We start from the raw sequence: 23,937 nt of genomic DNA, 5'->3' as shown, positions 1-23,937 counted from the left end.
ATATCGTGTATGTCTAAAATAACCTGTAGTTCGCGCTTTCATTTTAAACTATTTACGTTATGCCCATCTCTGTTGGTATATTTTGCAATACAACAGTTTGATCAGATACGAGTCTGCTAACGTACCTTACTGTTGACGTATATTTCACTGTACTTTAGCTCGATAATGACGAGGTTCCGATCGGAAGCGAGAGTAGTAATTCCACTGCTACCTGCCATGGTAGTAGAGTGCTCAAATGAACCAATGTATCTGTGATCTTGAGGTCTTAAACATCTGTATAATCGGAGAGCGTATTTATAAACTAGCTGGTTCGATTTTCCTGCAATTGTAATAACAACCTGAAAATCTCCAATTTTACACAAACGCTGGCGTTTCAACTAAGCATAGTCGTGCAACATAACGTATTGATACTTAAACGATTTTTAGCATATTGACTGGCGGTTAAAATTATCTGATTTACTAATATTAATAACATATTTAGGCACTATTAAGATAAAAACAGCGTGGAAAAAATTAATGGGCCCTGGAGGGAAAGTACCATAAAACCTTAAGTTAGCTCATTTTACTTTTACTTTCAATAGATTTATTTATTTCTTGCATAATATGACGCAAATGGACACAAAAATGCACTTTCCAGATACCATTCCAGAAACCTAAGAATTAATAACTATGTAGAATCAAATGGAGTCGCGCAAATAATTAAAATTAACTGCCAGTTCATTCAAGTGACAGTGAAGGTAAATGACGAAATAAACTTAAGTATAGATTATTGTTAGAGAATAGTCGATTATTTGGAAAAATTAACTTTATTAATATCTAGTGTTTACGCTTTAGGCATAATATGACGCAAAAGGACACAAAAATGCACTTTCCAGAAACCTATAAGTTAATAACTATGTAGAATCAAATGGAGTCGCGCAAATAATTAAAATTAACTGCCAGTTCATTCAAGTGACAGTGAAGGTAAATGACGAAATAAACTTAAGTATCACGATTATTCTTAGAGAATAGTCGATTATTTGGAAAAATTAACTTTATTAATATCTAGTGTTTACGCTTTATGCATAATATGACGCAAAAAGACACAAAAATGCACTTTCCAGAAACCTAAGAGTTAATAACTATGTAGAATCAAATGGAGTCGCGCAAATAATTAAAATTAACTGCCAGTTCATTCAAGTGACAGTGAAGGTAAATGACGAAATAAACTTAAGTATCACGATTATTGTTAGAGAATAGTCGATTATTTGGAAAAATTAACTTTATTAATATCTAGTGTTTACGCTTTAGGCATAATATGACGCAAAAAGACACAAAAATGCACTTTCCAGAAACCTAAGAGTTAATAACTATGTAGAATCAAATGGAGTCGCGCAAATAATTAAAATTAACTGCCAGTTCATTCGAGTGACAGTGAAGGTAAATGACGAAATAAACTTTAGTATCACGATTATTGTTAGAGAATAGTCGATTATTTGGAAAAATTAACTTTATTAATATCTAGTGTTTACGCTTTAGGCATAATATGACGCAAAAGGACATAAAAATGCACTTTCCAGAAACCTAAGAGTTAATAACTATGTAGAATCAAATGGAGTCGCGCAAATAATTAAAATTAACTGCCAGTTCATTCAAGTGACAGTGAAGGTAAATGACGAAATAAACTTAAGTATCACGATTATTGTTAGAAAATAGTCGATTAATTGGAAAAATTAACTTTATTAATATCTAGTGTTTACGCTTTAGGCATAATATGACGCAAAAAGACACAAAAATGCACTTTCCAGAAACCTAAGAGTTAATAACTATGTAGAATCAAATGGAGTCGCACAAGTAATTAAAATTAACTGCCAGTTCATTCAAGTGACAGTGAAGGTAAATGACGAAATAAACTTAAGTATCACGATTATTATTAGAGAATAGTCGATTATTTGGAAAAATTAACTTTATTAATATCTAGTGTTTACGCTTTAGGCATAATATGACGCAAAAGGACACAAAAATGCACTTTCCAGAAACCTAAGAGAATAACTATGTAGAATCAAATGGAGTCGCGCAAATAATTAAAATTAACTGCCAGTTCATTCAAGTGACAGTGAAGGAAAATGACGAAATAAACTTTAGTATCAAGATTATTGTTAGAGAATAGTCGATTATTTGGAAAAATTAACTTTATTAATATCTAGTGTTTACGCTTTAGGCATAATATGACGCAAAAGGACACAAAAATGCACTTTCCAGAAACCTAAGAGTTAATAACTATGTAGAATCAAATGGAGTCGCGCAAATAAGTAAAATTAACTGCCAGTTCGTTCAAGTGACAGTGAAGGTAAATGACGAAATAAACTTAAGTATCACGATTATTGTTAGAGAATAGTCGATTGTTTAAAAAATTAACTTTATTAATATCTAGTGTTTACGCTTTAGGTAGCGACCTTTGTCCAGTTAATTTAGATGACCTCGAATATTTTTAGGAACCTGCATTACAAAAAGGTGTTGTCTTGGTTGGTTTTTACTATATGGATTTAAAAATAAACAGACGTACGTCCTCGAAGGTCACGTATGCACAAGTGAGCGATCATCTTTACAACGCTAAATTATTCCATTCGGTTTTTATGTGATATAAACTTTAAATCGTTTAAAAACTTCTATAAACGTACTTTTTCAATTTTGTTAAATTGTAGCTTATGCCAACCTGACGAATCGATTAAAATGTAGAAAACAAATCGATTGACACTTCAACTTTACGAGAAAATCGGAGCTGGCTCAGTAGTCGTAGAAACAAGTGTTCTAATAATTTTTCCTACTTCATGACGACTAGTATTTACATCAAAAAAGGTAAAGTTGCAACTAAATTGTCAAGGAACAATCTGGAAGCCAACTCGAACTACAAATAGTGAGCGAGAGGTTCTGCGAATATTTAACTTATCAATAATAATATAAATACTAGTTTTGTTATCTTAAAATGCCGGCCATATTTTTAAATAGGTGTTTATTTAGATACTTATATAGTTTACCACAGGACAACGTCTATACAAGTTTACTTATTATTCCAGCTACGAACGCCTCTACTTTGCACCCTTTTATCCTAACTTACAACTTGGCGGGCGCCCATATATAATTGGATTAGGGCACTTGTAAGTTCTAACAACGGCCGCCCGCTTTATCACCTACTTAAATACTCATAGATTTAACAAAGCATAAAAGAGGCGGAAAGAGGCAGTGATTGGTGTTTTATTTATTTAAAGAAGGATTATTATGGCCACTAGTAATTAGGTAGTGACCCTGTCTACAAAACTGGTAGTCCTGCAGGCTGAGCACGGTCGCATTTTTATCGCCTGTCACCATACCTGTCACTTTCTAACATGTATGTAAGTAGGTATTTATAAACTAGTGGTTCTGTGAGCTTTATACCTCGCGATCCCCTGCTCCCTTGGGATATTGCAAAATTCCCAAAAACTTAATTGAAAAAAAAAAAAATATATATATATATATATATATATAATTATCGGACCTTCTCACAAAATTTCACGAGCATCGGTTGTGAAATGCAACCTGCAGAGGAGAACAGCTGGACATACGAAGCATTTTTGCCAAAGCTTAAGTTTGAAAAATTGTTGTTAAAGATAATCGCCCAATGTGTCGCAGTTTAATTTAAGTTTACCCTAAAAAACACTGCGTTGTAAATTCTATATTGGTTGAATCCAACGTCGATGTGATCATAGTTTCTAAAACGAGGGAACGAATGATAAATAAGTTCAATGTCCATTCAAGAAGAGCACGAAAGGACATAATTGACGAACAAATATCCTGCTGCATTCGTCATAATAATTAGTCACACGGCAGACAAACTAAATATAAAATTACATGCCTTTAGATATTTTAAACCAAAGTTTCTGTTTATAGATAGTTTTAGTTTATGACGTTCAATCCGTCACTTATTTTATCAAGAAAATAGACAGCATCAACGCCGCTGCAGTAATGTCGCAACAGTAATTTAGCTGCAGTTGACATACAAATACCAACAAGGTAAACATTATTGTTATCAATTTGACGACCGGTCTGGCCTAGTGGGTGCCTGTGAAGCCGATGGTCCTGGGTTCGAATCCCGGTAAGGGCATTTATTTGTGGGATGAGCACAGATATGTGTTCCTGAGTCATGGGTGTTTTCTATGTATTTAAGTATTTATATATTATATATATCGTTGTCGGAGTACCCATAATACAAGCCTCCTTGGGCTTACCGTGGGATTTAGTCAATCTGTGAAAGAATGTCCTATAAAAATAAAAATAAAATCCTGACGTTATTCTTGCCCACAACCAATTATGATTCCAAAATAATGACTTGGCAATGCTTCTAGGCAATGAATTGGTAAAGAAAAACGACTTGTTTCGTACTTTTTACACAAATTGTTTTTTTTATAAAATTGCTGTCTCAGTGGCAGCTAAGGGTTTAAATTGGTGAACCCATTATGAGCCTCAAACGCCCCATTAAAACGAAAACAGCTTTTCTGTCATTTCTACAAAATTGTAGGCAAGTTACCTGCGACGTAACGACGACGCGGATTCTAACGAGCACCATATTTTACTTTTACCTGCCTCTCGGAAATCATTAATATTTTTTTACACAACCGTAATGTCAAGAGCTCAAAAATGTACAGGAAACACGAGATACAAAGTTACAAGGTAAATTAATACAACAGAAAAGAACTTATTCCTGAATAATAATCTCCTCTATATGTAAAATGTTGATAGATCATTTAATTGTAGTATATGACCGAATTATATCATTTCTAACTTTATTAAGATGTCGTCTAAAAATTTGCTACAAAATCAGTTAATGCAGACAATGTTGCTTAATCAAACTTTAAGCTCATTCAAAATTTTCGTCTGATTTTGAAAATAAAGATTCATTAACAATTAAAAATTTAATTAACAATTACATTTTGCAATTGCAATGGTTAATTGGATGCGCAATTACTTTCTACGTGTAATGGAAATTATTTGTTGCAATTAAATTTTGTAATTGCAATTGTTAATTAGTAATGAAATTACTTTTTGCCCAACACTGGTCTATAGTGATATCTGCATCACTAAATTGATTAAGGTACCTACCATATTTTATCTATAGATGTTTATTCACCTATCAAGGTCGATGAACGACTAATGTTTGAGGCGTTGAAGTATTAAACATCGTTCCAGTTACGAACATATAGACGAAATATCTGGGAGACCGTGCTTTGCTCGGAAAACATCTATCTAAAAACTTAAAAATTCACGTTTCCCAGAGATAAGACCTGGCTCCCCCCCTACCTAACCCCGATATAGCAAATATATCATATAAATCGTTAGAGCCGTTTCCGAGATCCCCGAAATATATATAAATATATAGACATAGGTATGTCTTGTACTTGTACTTATATACAAAAATTGCTCGTTTAAAGGTATAAGATATATCAGAGTTTTGAATGATTCACGGTTAATTTCACTAGACTTATATTATTATTAATATCGGGAGCTCAGAAATAATACAAAAGGTAATCACTGTCTATATCACGGTCAATATAAGTCTAATAGTAAGATATATCAGTACCACGGAATGAAATTGTGCCCTCAAGAAAGCAAAACTTCTGAAATGACCTCACGAAACTACTCTGGCTTCACATGGATTTGTTATCCCAACGACATTTGAACGATGGGTCGTATATATCACAGTGAGTGGGTGCCCACTTTGATTTTCCATGAATTTTAAGCCGTGTTATCTCGGAGTCAGTAAGATTTATTTTTAGGGTTTCACCCAAATGGTAAAAACGGGACCCTATTACTATAGACTCCTCTGTCCGTCTGTCTATCTGTGTCTGTCCGTCTGTCCGTCTATCTATCTGTCACCAGGCTGTGTCATAAACCGTGATGGCTAGACAGTTAAAATTTTCACAGATGATGTATTTCAGTTGCCGCTGTAACAATAAATACCTACTAAAAAGTACGGAACCCTCGGTGGGCGAGTCCACCTCGCACTTGTCCGGTTTTTAGTGTTCCGTGCAAAACTCTGTTTTGACAAACGGAACACTTATGGGATCACTTCGGTCTTGCAAATCAGTTAAATGCGTTTTTCTCAGAGACCGTTTGACCTAAATACCTAAAATTTGAAATAGTTATAGCAATTACCACCACTAATATTTAAATATGTAAGGTAATCGTGGATTTTATTTTCACGCAACTATAATTTGTTGTTGTAATTTATTAGGTACAGTTAGATAAAAGTAGGTGATTAAGAGCCAATAGGAGTGGTCATTTCTCCACACAAACGTACTCGACTGGTCACGAATCCTTTACCTGGTTCCCCTGAATGCCCTACTAGCCTGATGGCTGGGCTACGGCATCATATGGCCAAGGATTGTCGCTCCACTTGAAGTGCGGCCGTTAATTACTACATACGAGTACAACCAGCATAATACGACTCTTCAGTTATGTCATAGAGTAACTTATACTAGAGCGGTACTGTCATAGTAAATTTTGTAACCCCAGTAAATTCACTGCCATCTGTCGACACACTTTAAAACTAAAAATAAATATTTATAAAATTACGATAAAATGTATTTAAATATGGATAAATGATTTTTTTATTTGCATTAATTATTTTTATGATTTTGACCCATGATCTTTCACTGATATGCGTTAAAATTGTTAAATAACAAACGAAACCGTCAACGCCATCTATACGACAGTAGGCCAAAGCTAGTAGCGCCCTCTGAACGAGAATCAAATTTTCTTGATTTTCGAGGCACGTTTTTTCCTTAGACTGTATCCATCTATTACGGAGTTATATCTATCTTTGGTTATGTATAATCGTCAAATGACCTCCAGCTCACCTTACACAGGTTTGTCGTAAGCTCCTGTCCCGTGCTGGCGCCAGCAGACCGAATCTGCACCCAGCGATCCACTCTTCAGGCGAATCCTCTCTTAACGCCGCTCATTTATATCAATTTCCGAGTATCCTTATAGAGTGAACCATTATTTCCTTCTTCCAACTTTTTATCCATCTGAGAAGGCTCATTAGAACAGGAAAATCCCTATCGTTTTTGGAAAAAGTAAAATATGCATAACTGAAAACGGATTTCTACATGCATACATATTTTCTCTGATCAGGTCACTTCACTTAGATGGTCCCTACTGTAGGACTAGTTTGTTTCGAAGCAAATTTCATTTAATTATCTGTGTCTCAATTAGCTTTCGGTTTATTGCATTAGATCTTAATAGGACCAACAACATCCAAAGTACAATAAAGTTTTGGTCAATTCAGCTGGGACAAAGTTAAGTTGTTCCAACAAGTTGTTAGCTTGCAGGCATGTTGGAACTTGTTCGGCGACTTGAACGCATTGTCATTTGTAATACATTTCAATGCAGTTGGCTGGCCCCTAGAAGGTCTGAGTAGGTATGTATTTAATTAAATGTGTAGGAATAAAATTAACACATTAACAAAAACATAAAATTAGAGATGTATTACGGGTAAGTATTTATTTTCAATTGCTTTTTAATTTTCACTAATATTATATAGTCTGCCAAGCCACTTCCGTCCGTAGAAAAAAAGGCAAATTTAATCGTCCCATAGAAAATTTGAATTAAGCGCCTTTTACACTGACATAGTTGTTTGACCGGCTATAAATGCGAAAGTAACTCTGCCTGTCTGTCTATTACCTCTTCACCGACCGATTTCGATAAAATTTGGTATGGAGATAGTTTGAAGCTCGAGGAAGGACATAGGGTAGTTTTTATCAATCATTATCATTACCACACGCAAAATAAGTCGCGGGCAGAAGGTAGTATAATATATAGGTATTCCTATTTTTAAGAGTTTACAAATAACATAGGTCTGTACAATGTACCTTAGTAGTACCTATTTGCCTCACATTCACATTATATAGTTTTTGTCCCTCTTTTCCCTTCTCATCATCCTTTACAAATGTGATCCCATCCCACATCCTTTAGTGTTTGAGTAACATGGTCCGCATCCGCAACAGATTAAGATAATACCGGGATTAGATGGAATATTTACATGGGCCATTAAACGAATTTGTCCAGGCTAATAAAGTTTTGAGTGGGATAACTAACCACTAATATTATGAGTTACGAGCGATCGGGTTCGTTCATATTTCCAAGTAGGGTTGATATTGTTGCTAAACCCTTCATGGAATAAACTTTTAGGACAGTTTTAAAAACCTGCTTATAGGTATATGAAAACCGATACCTAAGTTAAAATCTAGAAGTTATTTTTCAACCGAACAATATTTCTAGGTATCTTCCTCTTTTAAACATTTAAAATTCTATCATTCCAAGTAAACACAATTTTGAATGTATGGAAATGTTCAAAGTGTGTGAGATGAGAACTTTTGCTTTGCTTACAAAAAGAAATACTTCCGTTACATGCATGTAACTGTAAGTTTTTTTTTTATACCACGTCGGTGGCAATCAAGCATACGGCCCGCCTGATGGTAAGCAGTTACCGTAGCCTATGGAGGCCTGCAACACCGGAGATATTACACGCGCGTTGCCGACCCTTTAAAAACCTGTACACTCCTTAAGAACTTAAGTTATGCATTAACTTCCTCTATTTAAGAACTTAACCCACTAAATGTTTAAGTAGTTATTCAAAGTTATTGCTGACATGACTATTAACGGGCCAATTCGACCAATGATCTATTAACTAGATATCCACTAGATATGAAACGGAAACGATAACGAGAAAGTCATGTCAAATTTAACATTTCCGCGATTCCGAATGTCCTCTTGAACGATCTCTTTAAGATTTGCTTAAGATATTACTTAGACATCCAATGGATATCAAATGGATATTCTAAAACGTCACAATAATTGTAGCGTGAAATGACAATTGGTTTCTCGAATCGAACTGCAAAAGATAACTAGTTGAGAACTAAACTATAACGTCACATTGTTCGAATTGACCATTGACCGGTAAGTATCCCCAGGAAGGAAACAAAATCTACAGCTACAGAATACTGAAACCGACACTTATTTCTCTACAAATGATAGCTCATTTAAGGCCTAAACTTAACAAACAAGCATCTGAAACCCACGTTAAATCAATTACAGACTACAATATCAACGGCAACGATAGTTTTCGACTTTCATTTATTTAATTTCGTGAAAAACAAAAGGAAATTCCCGCAATGTTACAAAGGTGGATAGCCAACGCGGAGAGAAATAATGAAATTGGCTTTCGGTCTATTCGTTGGTTGAATTCGCAATCCATTTACAACTTTATCTTGTGTATTCGTGTTACCTCCGCGGAAAATTTGTGTGGTTAATTATATTTGAACCTACGAGCGATTGTTTACATTCGTGTAACAGGTTTTATTTTCTTGTTTCCTTGAGAAATCTACAGGCAACTAAATTGTGTAAAATGACGACCACCATAGGTGAAAGTAACTTTGGAATATTTCTAATGTTTCAAACGTGTCGTAACTTTCGTGTCGAAGACTGGAGAAATCAAATTATATAAAACAGTAAAGCACATTGAGGTAATACCTATGTATACACTAAAGGCGGCGTCTCGAAGAAATTAAATGTTTCCGCACCTCAACGAAGTGCTACTTCACTTCATTGCTACCGGCTAGAGCTGCGCTTATTCTTTAGCTTAATGACAGACGTCAAACGCAAAAAATGGCGGACATCTCGCGGCATAGACATAGTATAGTAGTTATAGACATGAAACCGAGCGACCAGGGGTAAGAGAAAGACATATTCATGTATTGACAGGTTAATGTATGGCATCACAATCCTTTTTCTCTTTCACTCATAAATTTCGGTATTTCGCCATCGCCTGCTACCTATGCTGCCATAACCCGACCATGAAAAAAAACCCGGTCGGTGATAAGGACAAAGCATGTCACTATTTTCTTTTTCCACTTATAGGAATCATAATTAGACTATCTTTCTCTATCAAAGAGTGTCAGGCCCTTGTCTCGCGGACAAAATTTGTTCTCGACAGCATGTATATACATAATATGTCAGTGGTAAAGCATTATGCGCGGGTTTTCTCAAATATCCGTGGCCTTGCTCTTTAACTTTTAATCTATTGCACTTAGCGGACACTGATTGAAATTCTGATGTTTTCTACACAATGTCACGACTTACGTTTATGATTAAGTAGCTCAATTCACGGGTAATTTTAATAAAATGTACATCGAATTTCATTCCTTGCTAATGATAATACCTACTGGTTACCGCATGTTAACAGGAAAACGATGGGCAAACGAGAATCATTTGAATAATTAGCACTTGACTTGATTGGGCTTTGAATAATTGATTAGTGATGAGTGTTCACGAATGAGCACTACGATATAAGTCCATACATTCGTGGTACTAAGTTACAAAGTATTTTAAAAGAAAAAAAATTCTACGTAAATTACCAACAGGGTCTTTCCAGAACTTTAGAAGAATCCTGGTGTGATTGGGGAACCTCGATAGGTACCAAGCAAGCTAACCGAACTCAGCGGACCTAAAATAGGTAACTTTTTTGTAATTTGACCATTTACCATGTACCTATACACAGTATATATCGGAGACGAATAAGTATTGTCTTCTAAAATAATAAACTGGAAACCAGGATGAACAACATTTTAATAATTTAGGTATAATATATATTTTATTATTTTTGTACTGTGATGGTTATTAATAAAAGTATTTGTGGCTTTCCATGAGAGAAGGGTCCTTAATACTTCATCTGCAATACGTTCCTACCAGAATTTCTGTTGATAGAGGTACTCGACTCGTATTAATGGAAACTTCCTTATTGCGATTGAAGCATAAGGACCCTTCTGTAATGGAAAGTCACATTTGCATTCATTTTCAGATACTCTTAACATACAATGAGAAATCTTATGAGCTATGAGGTGTTTAAATAAAATAAAATAAAAAGAGTTTCTAATATTTTATTAAAATCAACTGCATTAACTGGTAGTAAAAAGTGGAAGGTGCACGAAAAAGATAACTTTTTATTAATGTCAACGTATTAATAAGATTGCACTTTTTAGTTTATTTTTTATGTTGAGGTAACTAACCCTTTATATTGAAACATACATTATAAATTGAATATTTTCTCATTTGTTTTCATAAGATATGCTGTCGCGATTACTATAGATACAAATGATTATCATCGTATGTGATACGCCAAATACATATCTATTATGAAAATCTAAAAACCGGCCAAGTGCGAGTCGGCTCCGCGCACGAAGGCTTCCGTACCATTACGCAAAAACCGGCAAAAACATCACGTTTGTTGTATGAGAGCCCCACTTATTCTTACATTTATTTTATTCTGTTTTTAGTATTTGTTGTTATAGCGGCTACAGAAATACATCATCTGTGAAAATTTCAACTGTCTAGCTATTATGGTTCATGAGATACAGATAGACGGACAGACAGACAGAAGGAGTCTTAGTAATAGGGTCCTGTTTTTACCCTTTGGGTACGGAACCCTAAAAAGCAGTTAAAAAGGTCCATTCGTATAGAAATTTCCCTGAAACGATACCGTCTAACTAATGAATACAGACCAATGATAAGGGTACCTACATTAGGGGCCGGTTGCACCGTCCCCAGTTTACGGACTGACTAACGTCATTCAGTAGTGAACTATGAGATTTCCCATATATAATAAAATTTATGTCCATGAAGGCGCTATTGAAGGGCGACCCCCATCGACATCGACATGTGTATCCTGCCTATCCTAACCTACGGTGCTCAAACATGGTCATTAACTGAGGCGTTAAAGTCCAAACTCAAGGTTTGCCAGCGAGCGATGGAGCGCAGTATACTAGGTGTTCGCAGAACTGATAGAATCAGAAACACGGAACTGCGCTCCAGAACTCGAGTTGTAGATGTAGGTGTCCAGACCGCTAAGCTTAAGTGGGACTGGGCTGGGCATGTCTGCCGCATGCACCCTGAAAGGTGGGCCAAAATGGTTACCGAGTGGGACCCACGGAACACCATAGATGGTGCTGGCCGGGGTGCAGGCAGGCCGAAAAGGAGATGGCGGGACGACTTAGACGCATTTTATCCGGATTGGCGGGACACTACAAACGACAGGGTCGAGTGGAGGAAACGAGGGGAGGCCTTTGCTAGTAAAAAAAAAAAAAAAAAATTGCGAACTTTTTAACGGTGGTGAACCGGGGCGGTTGCACCAAACCAAATATAATTTCCTGATGGCTAAAAGATACCAATACCCCGCGCTCTTATTCACAGATCTCTTAACGTATTGACTTCTTACAGCAAGCACGAAAACCTAATTAAGAAGTCAAACAGAAGCGGGACCGCAGCTCAGAATTAATTAGAGCTCTTCGAGTCTCGCTATGTGTCGGCGCGACGGGTGTGTTTTGTGTTATCTGTGCTGTGCGAGTGCGGGTCAATAGTTTTCGAGAAAACCAACATGCGTAGTATGTAGTTTACGAAAAAGAGCGCTTTCAATTACAATGATTATATTAGAGATGTGACACCTCATACAATACAATACAATACAATACTCTTTATTGCACACCTCACATATGCCTGATGTTGCAGGCGTCCGTAGGGTTTGCTAACTGCCCCTTGTTTATCACTAATGTGGTAATAAGAATAAAACCATGACATGGCAAACACAGGAATCACTGTTAGTAGTACTTACTATCTTTCAACTATGCCGTACTATACTAACTAGTTTAGATTCAGAGTCGTTCGGTAAATGATGGGAATCACAAGCCTGTTGTGTTAAGGTTTCTTAGTTAAACCGAAGCTTCCTTTTACCAGATTCCTAATATTTAAAATTCTTTGCTAGGTAAGTATAAACTCTAAGTCCTAAAAGCCTGTGTAATACAATAAGTGCATATTTACTTTGTAAGTACATAATTAGACTTTGACAAAACTTTTTATTACTTACCACGCTAAATGAAAACACCATGCATGTCTTCTAATGAGTAAAAAAATTACTCACGTATATTTAGCTATTACCCTTTTGAAGTATATGGATGGGTACACATTATTATAAAGTTATGTTTGACTTACATTATGCGGCTGGCTGAAAATTTCGTACTTAATTAATTATTCCGTAATTTGAATTTTTAACTCAATTTGCTAAAAATTCCGCAATTTTTTACTTACCATTAGCATGAATTCTCGAAAAAAGAAGGTAAAATAATTATGAATAAAAACAGGTAAGAATATAAGGTAAGTATATTCATAAAGCTGGGAGATACGTGGAGCAATTTCGGCTTAAATTCAATGTGCCGCAGTAAAGTTGTCTCGCCACGCGCCACCGTCTGCTGGCTAGATTCGACCGCTAAAAGGCCATGTCGCCGCTCCGGGCAATTTGCCCTGACGATTACTTACTTTACTGTCATATGTCAATAAAATTTCGGGTAAGTACCTAATGATGATTTAATGCGACAAATTTATTTTTTTGAAAATTACTATCCCTACGTAGTTTTAGCAGTAATGGTTAATTTCAATTTTAACAAAATCAGTCATACCTACTTAAAACAAAGCTATTTAATGGATTTTATCGCGTAATAATTGTCATTATACGCGATATAGTCATTTAAATAGTTATGAGTAACTATTGCGGTAATCGAAGACAATATTAAAGTTAATCTACATTTAAAAATATTTAGGCTATTTTTAAGCTGTAGTCTTTTAAGGACAACTCAAGCATAACCTAAATTTCCACAATACCTACCAACATTATTGTTACAGAAACAGACATTAAAGTTCCTTTAGTAAATACGTTCAGTTGATCTTAAATATCTACATCTCTAGAAAAAATATTCAACCTACGGTTAATTTATAAACTTTGTTCAGAAATAAATTATGTAATGATAATGAATATGATTATTCAATAATGAAATTATACAGGTAGGCAGGTAGGTAGTATACATCCCTATATTTGTAGTATAACAGGGCAAAGCAACTAAGGCAAGGGTAGTGTAAGATTAATGGGCCAGCTGTTGAAATCAGAAATCACAATCACTATTAATAGCTCCGCTTATTGAATAGTTCGGCAATATTATCAATAATAAATTTATAGTTTGTCAAAGGATTGTCTCATTTCAAACATAGACAGAGAGAATCATACTATCTTTTTCTTATACTAGTACTAGCACCAAAAAGAAAAGGATGAGTGTAGTTTTTATTTACTGACGACTTAATTTGACTAACTAACTTGGTTTGATCTACGAGTTAGCAGGGTACTTAAATTTATATTTCCTTCCACTATTCTAATAAGTTATTATTTTAGTTAAATGTTAATTTTATTTTATACTCGCTTATTTGGCAATAACTATATTCAAGACAGCTAACTTTATAAAAGGTACCTAATTCATTTGTTTCGTTCGTTTGGATTGAACTAAAGTGACGTCATAAAGGCGAATCCTTATCCTATTGTCGGCATTCCGCGTTTCAGAGGTGTCTTAACTTTCTTAAGCGTTTATATTTATACACATATCTATTAAAATTAGATGCATCAATTATAGAAAAAACTATAGATATTTAAATAGACGACCGGTCTGGCCTAGTGGATAGTGACCCTGCCTGTGAAGCCGATGGTCCTGGGTTCTAATCCCGGTAAGGGCATTTATTTGTGTGATGAGCACAGATATTTGTTCCTGAGTCTTGGGTGTTTTCTATCTATTTATGTATTTGTATATTATATATATCGTTGTCTAAGTACCCACAACACAAGCCTTCTTGAGCTTACTGTGGTACTTAGTCAATCTGTGTAAGAATGTCCTATAATATTTATTTATTTATTTATTTAAATAGGTATAAATGCTGATACTATGTGTACCTAATAATTTATTTCTAATGTCCATCTCGCTGAAGCAGTGCCTAAGTAAGTTAAAAGAGGCAGCATCGTATCGACGCGGCTCCGCCCTCTAGTTCCGGAAGATGCAAGACGTGACCTAGTTGACACGGTAATTAATAGAAATATGGAGAAGCAGGGCCGGATTCAATAGGATAGAATAGAACACCGCGAACACTCCTTAAAATTTGAGTAGTACTTAGAAAAAAATATGTTTATACAGTTACGGTATTTGCGACGATAGACGAATAATTGTGATTATGATTCACACCTTATTTAATTTTTAATATAATCTTATTTATCATTTTATTGTTACTTTTGCCTAAAATGATGATGTGATTTAAATTGGACTGCAGAAAGTTAATGTCACTGAGTGTCTTATCAGAGCTACATCTTTTCTTATTCAAATACAAATTGCCACTGTATCCATTGAGATTTGCGGCTAGGCCCAGACCGTTGTCTTACAACAAAGAGGATCCATGTTAGACTGCAACAATTCCGCCTTGTCCTAACATTAATGTTTATGATACCGATAAGCTGAAGCCTAAATAATGCAGCAGCTTAACGTTGCTGATAACCATATGGTTACCATAACGTAGTTATAGGATTTTCTTCAATGTATTGTGGTAATATATTTATAGACAGTTTTAGCAAGCACGCTCTCATATATTAGTAAGCTCTTTTAGATTTAGACTTAGTTAAAGAATCTGAAAAGATATTCTGCCCTGAACAGGCTGCACAAGTCGTATGCCTGCTCGTCCCTTCTATGGTTAAGGCCCAATTTAATTTCCGGCCGCGAAGTCGTCACTTATCAGCTGTGCGGCCCATGGCAAATCACCACTTGTCCGCGCTCTTCAATATATTAACGCGCTCCTCGCATCAGCACCGGAATGTATTTGCAAGTAGTTGGATAGATCTGTGTAGAGAGTGTATGCAGTTCTGTGAGAGGATGGTTAAACGTGAATCTTCTATCTTGTATACATAAGTTTTTCATTTTTGCAATTGTACCTACTGTTTGTCCTCCTCTCCTTAAGACCGTATCATGTACCTTCACAGTGTATTAGTTCGCTGTAATGCTGTGTATTTTTTTGAACCAATATAATAAAAATAAATAAGTAAGTAAATAAAATAAGATATTGAGAACCTTTTTGACTAGGTATGTCTTTCAAAAATACATTTATAATAACCCTACGTGCCTACACTTAAGTGCCTGCATTTCATTTCTTATAAGCAGACACTACTCAAAATCTCAATGTAATCAAGACCTTTCATTTCACGCCGAAATCTAATTGCAAGGCTCCATTACGACAAATTCTATTTTCAAGCGCAAATGACTTCGCTCTGCGCCGTTATAACTATTTGTGCGTATATTAAAGACTAAAAGGTTCAGCTGTAAGGCTAATAAATGTATTTTGGTCACAAAGTGCCATCAGGGTGAATTTACTATCATTTATTACCCGAATCCGTCCCTGGTGGCACATGAACATGACACGCCGAGGCCCGCTGACCCGTTTCCCTAGCCACCTGCGACCAGTCAATTTACCCTTAAAAAAATCTCGTAAAACCTCCGCCCCAAAGAAAAGCAGTATGTTGACTTAACTCACATACATGCCTTAACGGGAGCGCGCCCCCATTTCCACGTTCAGGGGAAATGTTTCTTTAACCTTTTGACGCCTTTGCTTTCAAAGTCGATATCGCTGTGTACCGTTGAAAGGTAGTTGTGGCATTTTGATACGTGGATTTTGAGGAATGCAAAGGAATGGTTGAGACCTGAAGCGCGATGTTTACGGTATTCAAATTGATGTCACATGCCCGGATACAAGGTTTATACTCATATAACGCGCTAGTATGCTATTCAGAGGTGAGATTTAATTAAAATATCCCATTCCTACCTTTAAGGAAGTTGTTTAGTTCAGACTTAATAACTTCTTGGTTCAAATGGCAGCACTCTGGTATATTAATGACACGCTGCTGTACAACAGTGATTATTTTCGAATAGATAATTTTGTTTGTATCTTAATTTGTATCTCTATTTTCTCTGTATACAGTACCACTATCTACTCCTGTGTACTAGTATCTTATAAGATACTAATAGTACAGTCGCCATCAGATATATCGAAGCGGCCAAGGCGCTCACAAATATCTGAACACGCCTCTATTGTCAAGGCGATAGAGTGCGCGTTCAGATATTTTTGAGCCCCTTGGCCGCTCCGATATATCTGATGGCGACTGTACATTGAAACAATCCATTACCTAATGGACTGTCTTCTTTTAATAAACTTTTTGTAGTCACAACTTTGGGAACAAATCAAATTATTTTATTTAATATAGCCCGGATTGCTAAAGACGCCGGTTTGAAATGTTTGAATCCGGCCTTCACTACTGGAGGGCTTCGTTACTTTTTTTAATACCGGGTGTTTCCTGTAACAGGAGCATTAAATTAAGCTGTAGGCTGTACTCCTCAAACTGACCAACATTTGTTCAGCAACTTTTAAAAATAACTTGTGTTTGTATTTTCATTACACTTTAAAGTTTATTCTAAGACGCAATGTATTGCAAAAATTGTTATGTTTAAAGGGTGACAAGCAACGTCAAACACACAGATGGCAGCGTACATTGAAAATAATATTTAATTAGTATGAAAAAGGTATAATCTAAAAATTTCATAATTTTGAAAAGTTGCTGAACAAATGTTGGTCAGTTTGAGGCGTACAGCCTCCAGTTTAATTTATTGTTATTGCTCCTGTTACTGGAAACACCGTGTATATGAGATCTATTTCAGTTTATAACTTTTTTAGTGTTTATAGGTGCAAACAACTGTCACTTGTTTAACAAACCGGAATTAGAATGGGATTGAGCACATATCCTTCTTAAATAAATAGCAATAAATACATGAAATGACACCATCAATTACCATTGATATATTTATAGACAGTTTTAGCAAGCACGCTCTCTACCGAGTATGCAAATAAATAAAATAATTTGTACTGTAGTACACTGACGATCATAAACTAGGGCAAAAATAAAAACAAATTACATTAACTAACTTTTAGCTATTAGGTACAAAAACCACGTACATTGATATCAGAATGACACTAGCTGATGTTTTCAGTTATCGTACATTTCGCTCGTACTTGTCCGTCATATTGGCGCGGGCGTGACGCAAGATAACTAAATAACATGACTAAAATATCATTCTGATGTCAATGTTTGTTCGAATTGGCCTAATAGTACCTACGGAAATCGATTTTGTGTCTATGTGCGCACGACATGTCTCTATAAGCATCAATTTGTGTGTAAGGTATTTAGGGCAATCAGTTGATAATACTTCGGCATAACCATGGCAACGTGGTAGAATAAAAAAGTTGTTTTTTATTGAAATCGACCAGTTCACATACAAGACACAATACACTGATATTTTGAACGTTCTGTCATCGAGTTGCTAATCGAATATAGACAATCTACCGCCACGGGTTGAGGTACTTCTGAGGGCCTACCGAAATTCGCAAATTTCTCTTTTACTCCAATTAATGCGTAATTACAGTGACAGAGATACTACAGTTGCAAGGTTCTGGTAGGCTTCCGTAGCTCAATTGGTTAAGAGCAACGCACGGATTGCGGAGGTTGCGGGTTCAAATCCTGCCGGAGGTGTAACTTTTTCTATTTTTTCCTTTAATATATAAAAAAAAAAAAATTAGTGAGAGATAGTTGCTAATTTACGAACTTTGATTTTCGCGGTTATAGCCTTAGCCGGGATGAACCGTGTTCATTCGGTATGAAATACTATTACTTATTCTGTGCTAGGACGCAGATTTACCCACGGCTGACTACATCGTACATAATGCAGTCACATTCCAAATACGATGTGTCCGTAAGCAAGTGGGATGAATTATGTAGTCGGGTCGCAGTCGAAGTACACGCTTGAAGATGCATTGGGAAATCCGTAGTACTTTACGCCGTGGGATTTTGATTTAGCATTGATACAAACCGGATTCCAGTGCATTTGTATACTGTGGAGTGTACTCCACATAATTGCGTTCCCTGAAATATATCAAATAGTTACGTATATAGGTGTAGGAAGCACATCCGTTCAATGTACTTTTGTATACTTATAGACTTACATACAAATTAATTAACGACAAATTTTAAGTAGATAACGTGAAACGACAACTTCTGCACTTTTATATGCACACTCTTTTTATTATTATTTACGTTTTGGGGTATAAAATGGGAAACACTATTTTTGGGGTATAAAATGGGAAACACTATTTTTGGGGTATAGAATGGGAAACACTATTTTTGGGGCATAAAATGGGAAACACAATTTTTGGGGTATAAATGGGAAACACAATTTTTGGGGTATAAAATGGAAAACACTAGTTTTGGTGTATAAAATGGGAAACACTATTTTTGGGGTATGAAATGAGAAACACTAGTTTTGGGGTATAAAATAGGAAACACTATTTTTGGGGTATAAAATGGGAAACACTAGTTTTGGGGTATAGAATGGGAAACACTATTTTATTTTAACCCATCCCGCACTAATCGCGACGAATAATTGTTACTCCTCTACAAAAAAATTTTGCTACGAGAAAGGTATTGCTACAAGCTACGATTAAGCGCTACATGCGTAGCTTTGAAGTGAATAATTCATACATTTCTTGCTGTTTAATCATTTTATATTTTTTATATTTTCAAACTATCAAATTTTACAAATTTAGCCAAATTTTAATAATAACGTGCATGACTGATATTCATTTTTCTATTACTAACATAAGTAACAACTAAGTGCCGCTTGAACCTGTCCACTAACCCGGGGTTAAGCCGTTAAACCGTTAACCCAGTGTCAAGTTGTACTGATAACCATGTTAACTCCAGGTTTAACCGGTTAACCCCGGGTTAGTGGGCCGGTGCAAGTGGCGTTAAGTATATAAAAGTAATTGTTTTTATATAATAAAAAAATAACCAACATGTATTAGCCTGCTTTTAGTGAGTTGACATAGGCTTAGGTATAGGGTATGTAAGCCAATGAACGCGCTAGTTGCAGCGTGGCGGGTCTCGTTACGCGAAGCCTTATAACTGTAATCATACGCGCTTACATCACCTTTACGGAACTGTACAGAAAATATGTTTTCCTACTAATCAGTACTTTGTTTGTTCTATTTAATGTTTTACTTTTTACTAGATTTTATAAATGCGGTAGAAGAGTCGGCCGTAAAATTTCGTAATAACTTGATATCGCGATGAAATTAACTTGGTACTCGGTCTGCCACGGCGGAACTTGCCGAAAGTAGAATAAAGATAGGCACTTCCGGTGCGAAAAAGGGGGGGTCATTTTACTCATCTGATACGGAAATAATAGTTATGAGTAAAATTAATTGACACGACAAGTATACAGTAACTAAAGTTTGTTTCACACACTCGTAGAATAATTACAAGTCATCATCTTCCTCGCATTGTCCCGGCATTTTTGCCACAGCTCATGGGAGCCTGGGGTCCGCTTTGGCAACTAATCCCAAGAATTGGCGTAGGCACTAGTTTTTACGAAAGCGACTGCCATCTGACCTTCCAACCCAGAGGGAAAACTAGGCCTTGTTGGGATTAGTCCGGTTTCCTCACGATGTTTTCCTTCACCGAAAAGCGACTGGTAAATATCAAATGATATTTCGTACATAAGTTTCGAAAAACTCATTGGTACGAGCCGGGGTTTGAACCCGCGACCTCCGGATTGCAAGTCGCACGCTCTTACCGCTAGGCCACCTTCTCTTCTTCTGCTACCATGCCCTAGCGGGCGTCGGTGGCCACCTTTGCAGTCTTTTCTACTCTTGGCCAGTCTTGTTAGCGTGGCCGCGTCCTTGATGTTTGTCCATTTTTTGATGTTATCGAGCCAGTTCATCCTCCTTCTTCACCTTCCCCGTTTTCCCTCTATTTTTTCTCTTAGATGTCCAAAATATGCAATCTTCTCCGCTTAACTGTTGCTAGTGCTTCCTTTTTCTACTGCATTCTTTTTAGGATATCTATGTTCGTTTTTCTTGCGGTCCATGATACTCTCATCATATGCCTGTACAACCTCATTTCGAAGGCATCTATTTTCTTCTACATTGTTTTATTTAGGGTCCCTGTTTCAACACCATAATAAAGTGTAGATAGTACATAGCATTTTACTAGTCTCCATCTTAGTTTTAACTTAATGTCTTTATTGGTATACAATTTTTGCATTTTAATGAAAGCATACTACGGGCTATTTCTATTCTCACCCTGGTTTCCTGTTCTGGATCCCAGTTTTCACTCAGCCAGCAGCCCAGGTACCTATATTTGGAAATTCCGCCGCTCTACCGCTAGGCCATCAGCGCTGAATAATAACAAGTATCAAAAACATATACATATGAATTCATTCTTAATTATTGACATTGTAATTTCGGTAAAAATGTTATTTGGCGTAAATTACTTACTTTAATTGAATTTTAAATTTAATTTACAAATATAAAAGTTATAAAACATGATTAATTGTCCTTATAAAGCACACCATTTCGTCATGATACATGTACATAATATTTATTAATGTTTATAATTATGGACCTGGTCTGAAATAAATAATTATATTATATTATTATTATTATTTGTATCTCCGTTACAAACTCTCGGGTTTTCAAGCCCGGTCATTTATAAGGCGTGCATGTTATTATTGTTATTAAAGTAATCTTATAACTTTAGTACAACAAGAATGAATTCCTATCGTTATTCATAGGCACCATGGGACTGGGTAAATACTACAATAAATGTAGTGCTAATTACTAGCACTTTAATAGGCAATGGTTTCGCGGTTATTTATTATTACCGTATAACAAAGTTAACAATAAAGTAGCATAGCTTCAGATGCGAGACTCTGTTCGCTAAGTACTCTTTACATAATCCAGTAAAGGCACCGTGGCGCGGCTCGATACGATTGTGCAACGTCGCCGGCAGGGCAGACTGCTAAGTGCTACAAATCCTCAGTCCAGTGTCTCGCTACCTCGCGACACACTCCTCTAACTCGGAACAAATATATGGGTGCTCGTAAACCTCGCAGTGATGTCAACTGTTGCCCTAATTTCTACCATCGCAATATTTTTCTTAAATCAAGTTAAGACCGCGCAAATAACGGAAACAGAGTTGAATCCAGCGCTCGAGGTAAACACGTTACCAGAAAGCTTTACAGACGCCATTTTTGCCTTGCAAATCCGACAGATCCGGGCGACATCGGAAGCGACGCCCGCGGCCTCCGCCGGAAACAATCTAAATGTCGTTGGCGCCAGCGTACCGGGCGCACAGCTACAGTCAGAGAATTATCAGGCAATTCCAACAATTTACTCACAGCAAAACAAAAAGGCAACAGAAAAGAAATATAACGATGCAGACGAAGGAAACGACAATTTACAAGCCTTTGATCGAAATGCCGCGGCAAGAGAAATTAATGCAGACGGCACTAACATTAAACCTCTGGCCTTAGTTTGGGATAGCTGTATGGAAACAAATTTCAGAGATAATCTAAGAATATCGATCCAGTCCCTATTGGATATGGAGGATGCCGGAAACGATTCACAGTTCCAAAAGAATAGACATGGAAGTATATGGAGAGAAGGATTGACCAAAAGAGACGCCGATAACGCAAATAACTCATTGGCAATAAAGTCTTGGATAGAAAAATACAACAGCTTAAGGACTAGATCTACCAATGTGCCATTTCGTAAATCGGATTCGTTGCTAATAAGGAATATAGAGAAACCGACTAATACGGAGATTTCATCGACTACTATGAAAATGATACCTATAACGCGGGAATTATTCAATGAACCCACAGATACGTTGAGCATATCTGTCGATGTTGTAGTGACAGAGAACAACATTAGGGCAAGTTACACTGAAGATTGGTTCGAGCCGAAGGACAGGAGTAAGATAAGATTCGGCTTGCAGCCTCAGTCGGAGACATATTTGATACCGGCTCTAATGGCGGAAGAGGGGTTCTATCCTTTCGGGGTTATGTCACAGTTCTTCGCTATCATTTACCCGTTTGAATTTCCAGTTGGTGAGTAAAGTTATCTTTCTGATGTTGGTTATATTTTCTTTTTTGTGTAAGTTAATAATTAATTCATAATTTTAAATCAGAATTTTGACTACCGCCCACAAACTCTTTGTTTCATCTGAAAGTTGACTGGTAGAGAATGCACTATGGCACTAAATAAGCCTTGTCTAACAAGTGCACTGTACAGTAAGTGCTAAAAAGAGTGCATTATGGAAAAAAAATCGATACTTAGACTAGCAGACTCGAACTTGTAGTCAATATAACGCGCAAGTTTAAAATTTTAGGTCTTATCAAGGATATCGTATGGGGAAACTTCTCATTTCCTTACTCATTTTTACAGGTAAAGGTATTTCCATTTACTGTAGTAGATGTATGTAGAAAATAGTATAGCGTTTCTTAGAAATATATGGAGCTGGAATAAATCACTGAGTCTTCATTCCTTAATAAGGAATAAGTGTAACAAATTTTATATATTTTGAATGAAGGTACCCATTTTCATTGCTCTTGATACACACATCTGTAGTGTTTTGTGTAACTAACTCGGGGCGTAATAATATTGCAAACTCGAGTCTATAGCTATACCGATCGCGATTTAACTATACTATCGTTTGCAATATTTAACTTACGCCCCATGTTGCACAATGTACTATTTTTATCTTATAATTATATTAATTCTAATTGTCTGTAAATTGCATTACTTAATTGATATCACTTCACAGGAATCTAATAATAGCAAAAGCCAATCTCAGTAGATTCAAAACAAATAAATATTTCAGATTTAGAATAAGATAGCCAATCTGAAGCATCTTAGCACTCGTTTCCGAAAATAAATGGTCACCTAAATTGTAAATTTTCTCTTTCGAAACGAATTAAATATTTGATTAAAACTTTGGAAAACGTTTCGTTTATTAGACAACCCAGAAAATCTCTGAAATCTCTTCTAGATAGCGATGTTTCATGATTTGCCTAACTTACTAATTTTGACATCGTAAGGTAAGAAAGGGCTAAATCATCATCATCTTCCTCG

General features: G+C 36.0%; 2 protein-coding genes across 2 annotated transcripts in view; one reads left to right on the top strand and one right to left on the bottom strand.

The window, feature by feature from the left end:
• LOC134744939 (mucin-5AC-like) overlaps positions 1-23,937 on the bottom strand; it is a 403,822-nt gene that overhangs the window by 258,400 nt on the left and 121,485 nt on the right. The window lies entirely within an intron of this gene.
• LOC134744539 (prominin-1-A) overlaps positions 21,763-23,937 on the top strand; it is a 43,184-nt gene continuing 41,009 nt past the window's right edge. The window contains exons 1-2 of the mRNA XM_063678359.1: positions 21,763-22,913; positions 23,195-23,250. Coding sequence (XP_063534429.1) covers positions 21,920-22,913; positions 23,195-23,250 — 1,050 coding nt within the window. The 5' untranslated portion in view covers positions 21,763-21,919. The remainder of the gene's footprint in view (positions 22,914-23,194; positions 23,251-23,937) is intronic.

The sequence above is a fragment of the Cydia strobilella genome, chromosome 10, assembly GCF_947568885.1.
Source record: "Cydia strobilella chromosome 10, ilCydStro3.1, whole genome shotgun sequence".
NCBI lineage: Eukaryota > Metazoa > Arthropoda > Insecta > Lepidoptera > Tortricidae > Cydia > Cydia strobilella.
Note: the sequence above shows the minus strand (reverse complement) of the source record. Positions and strands in the feature narration are given on the sequence as shown.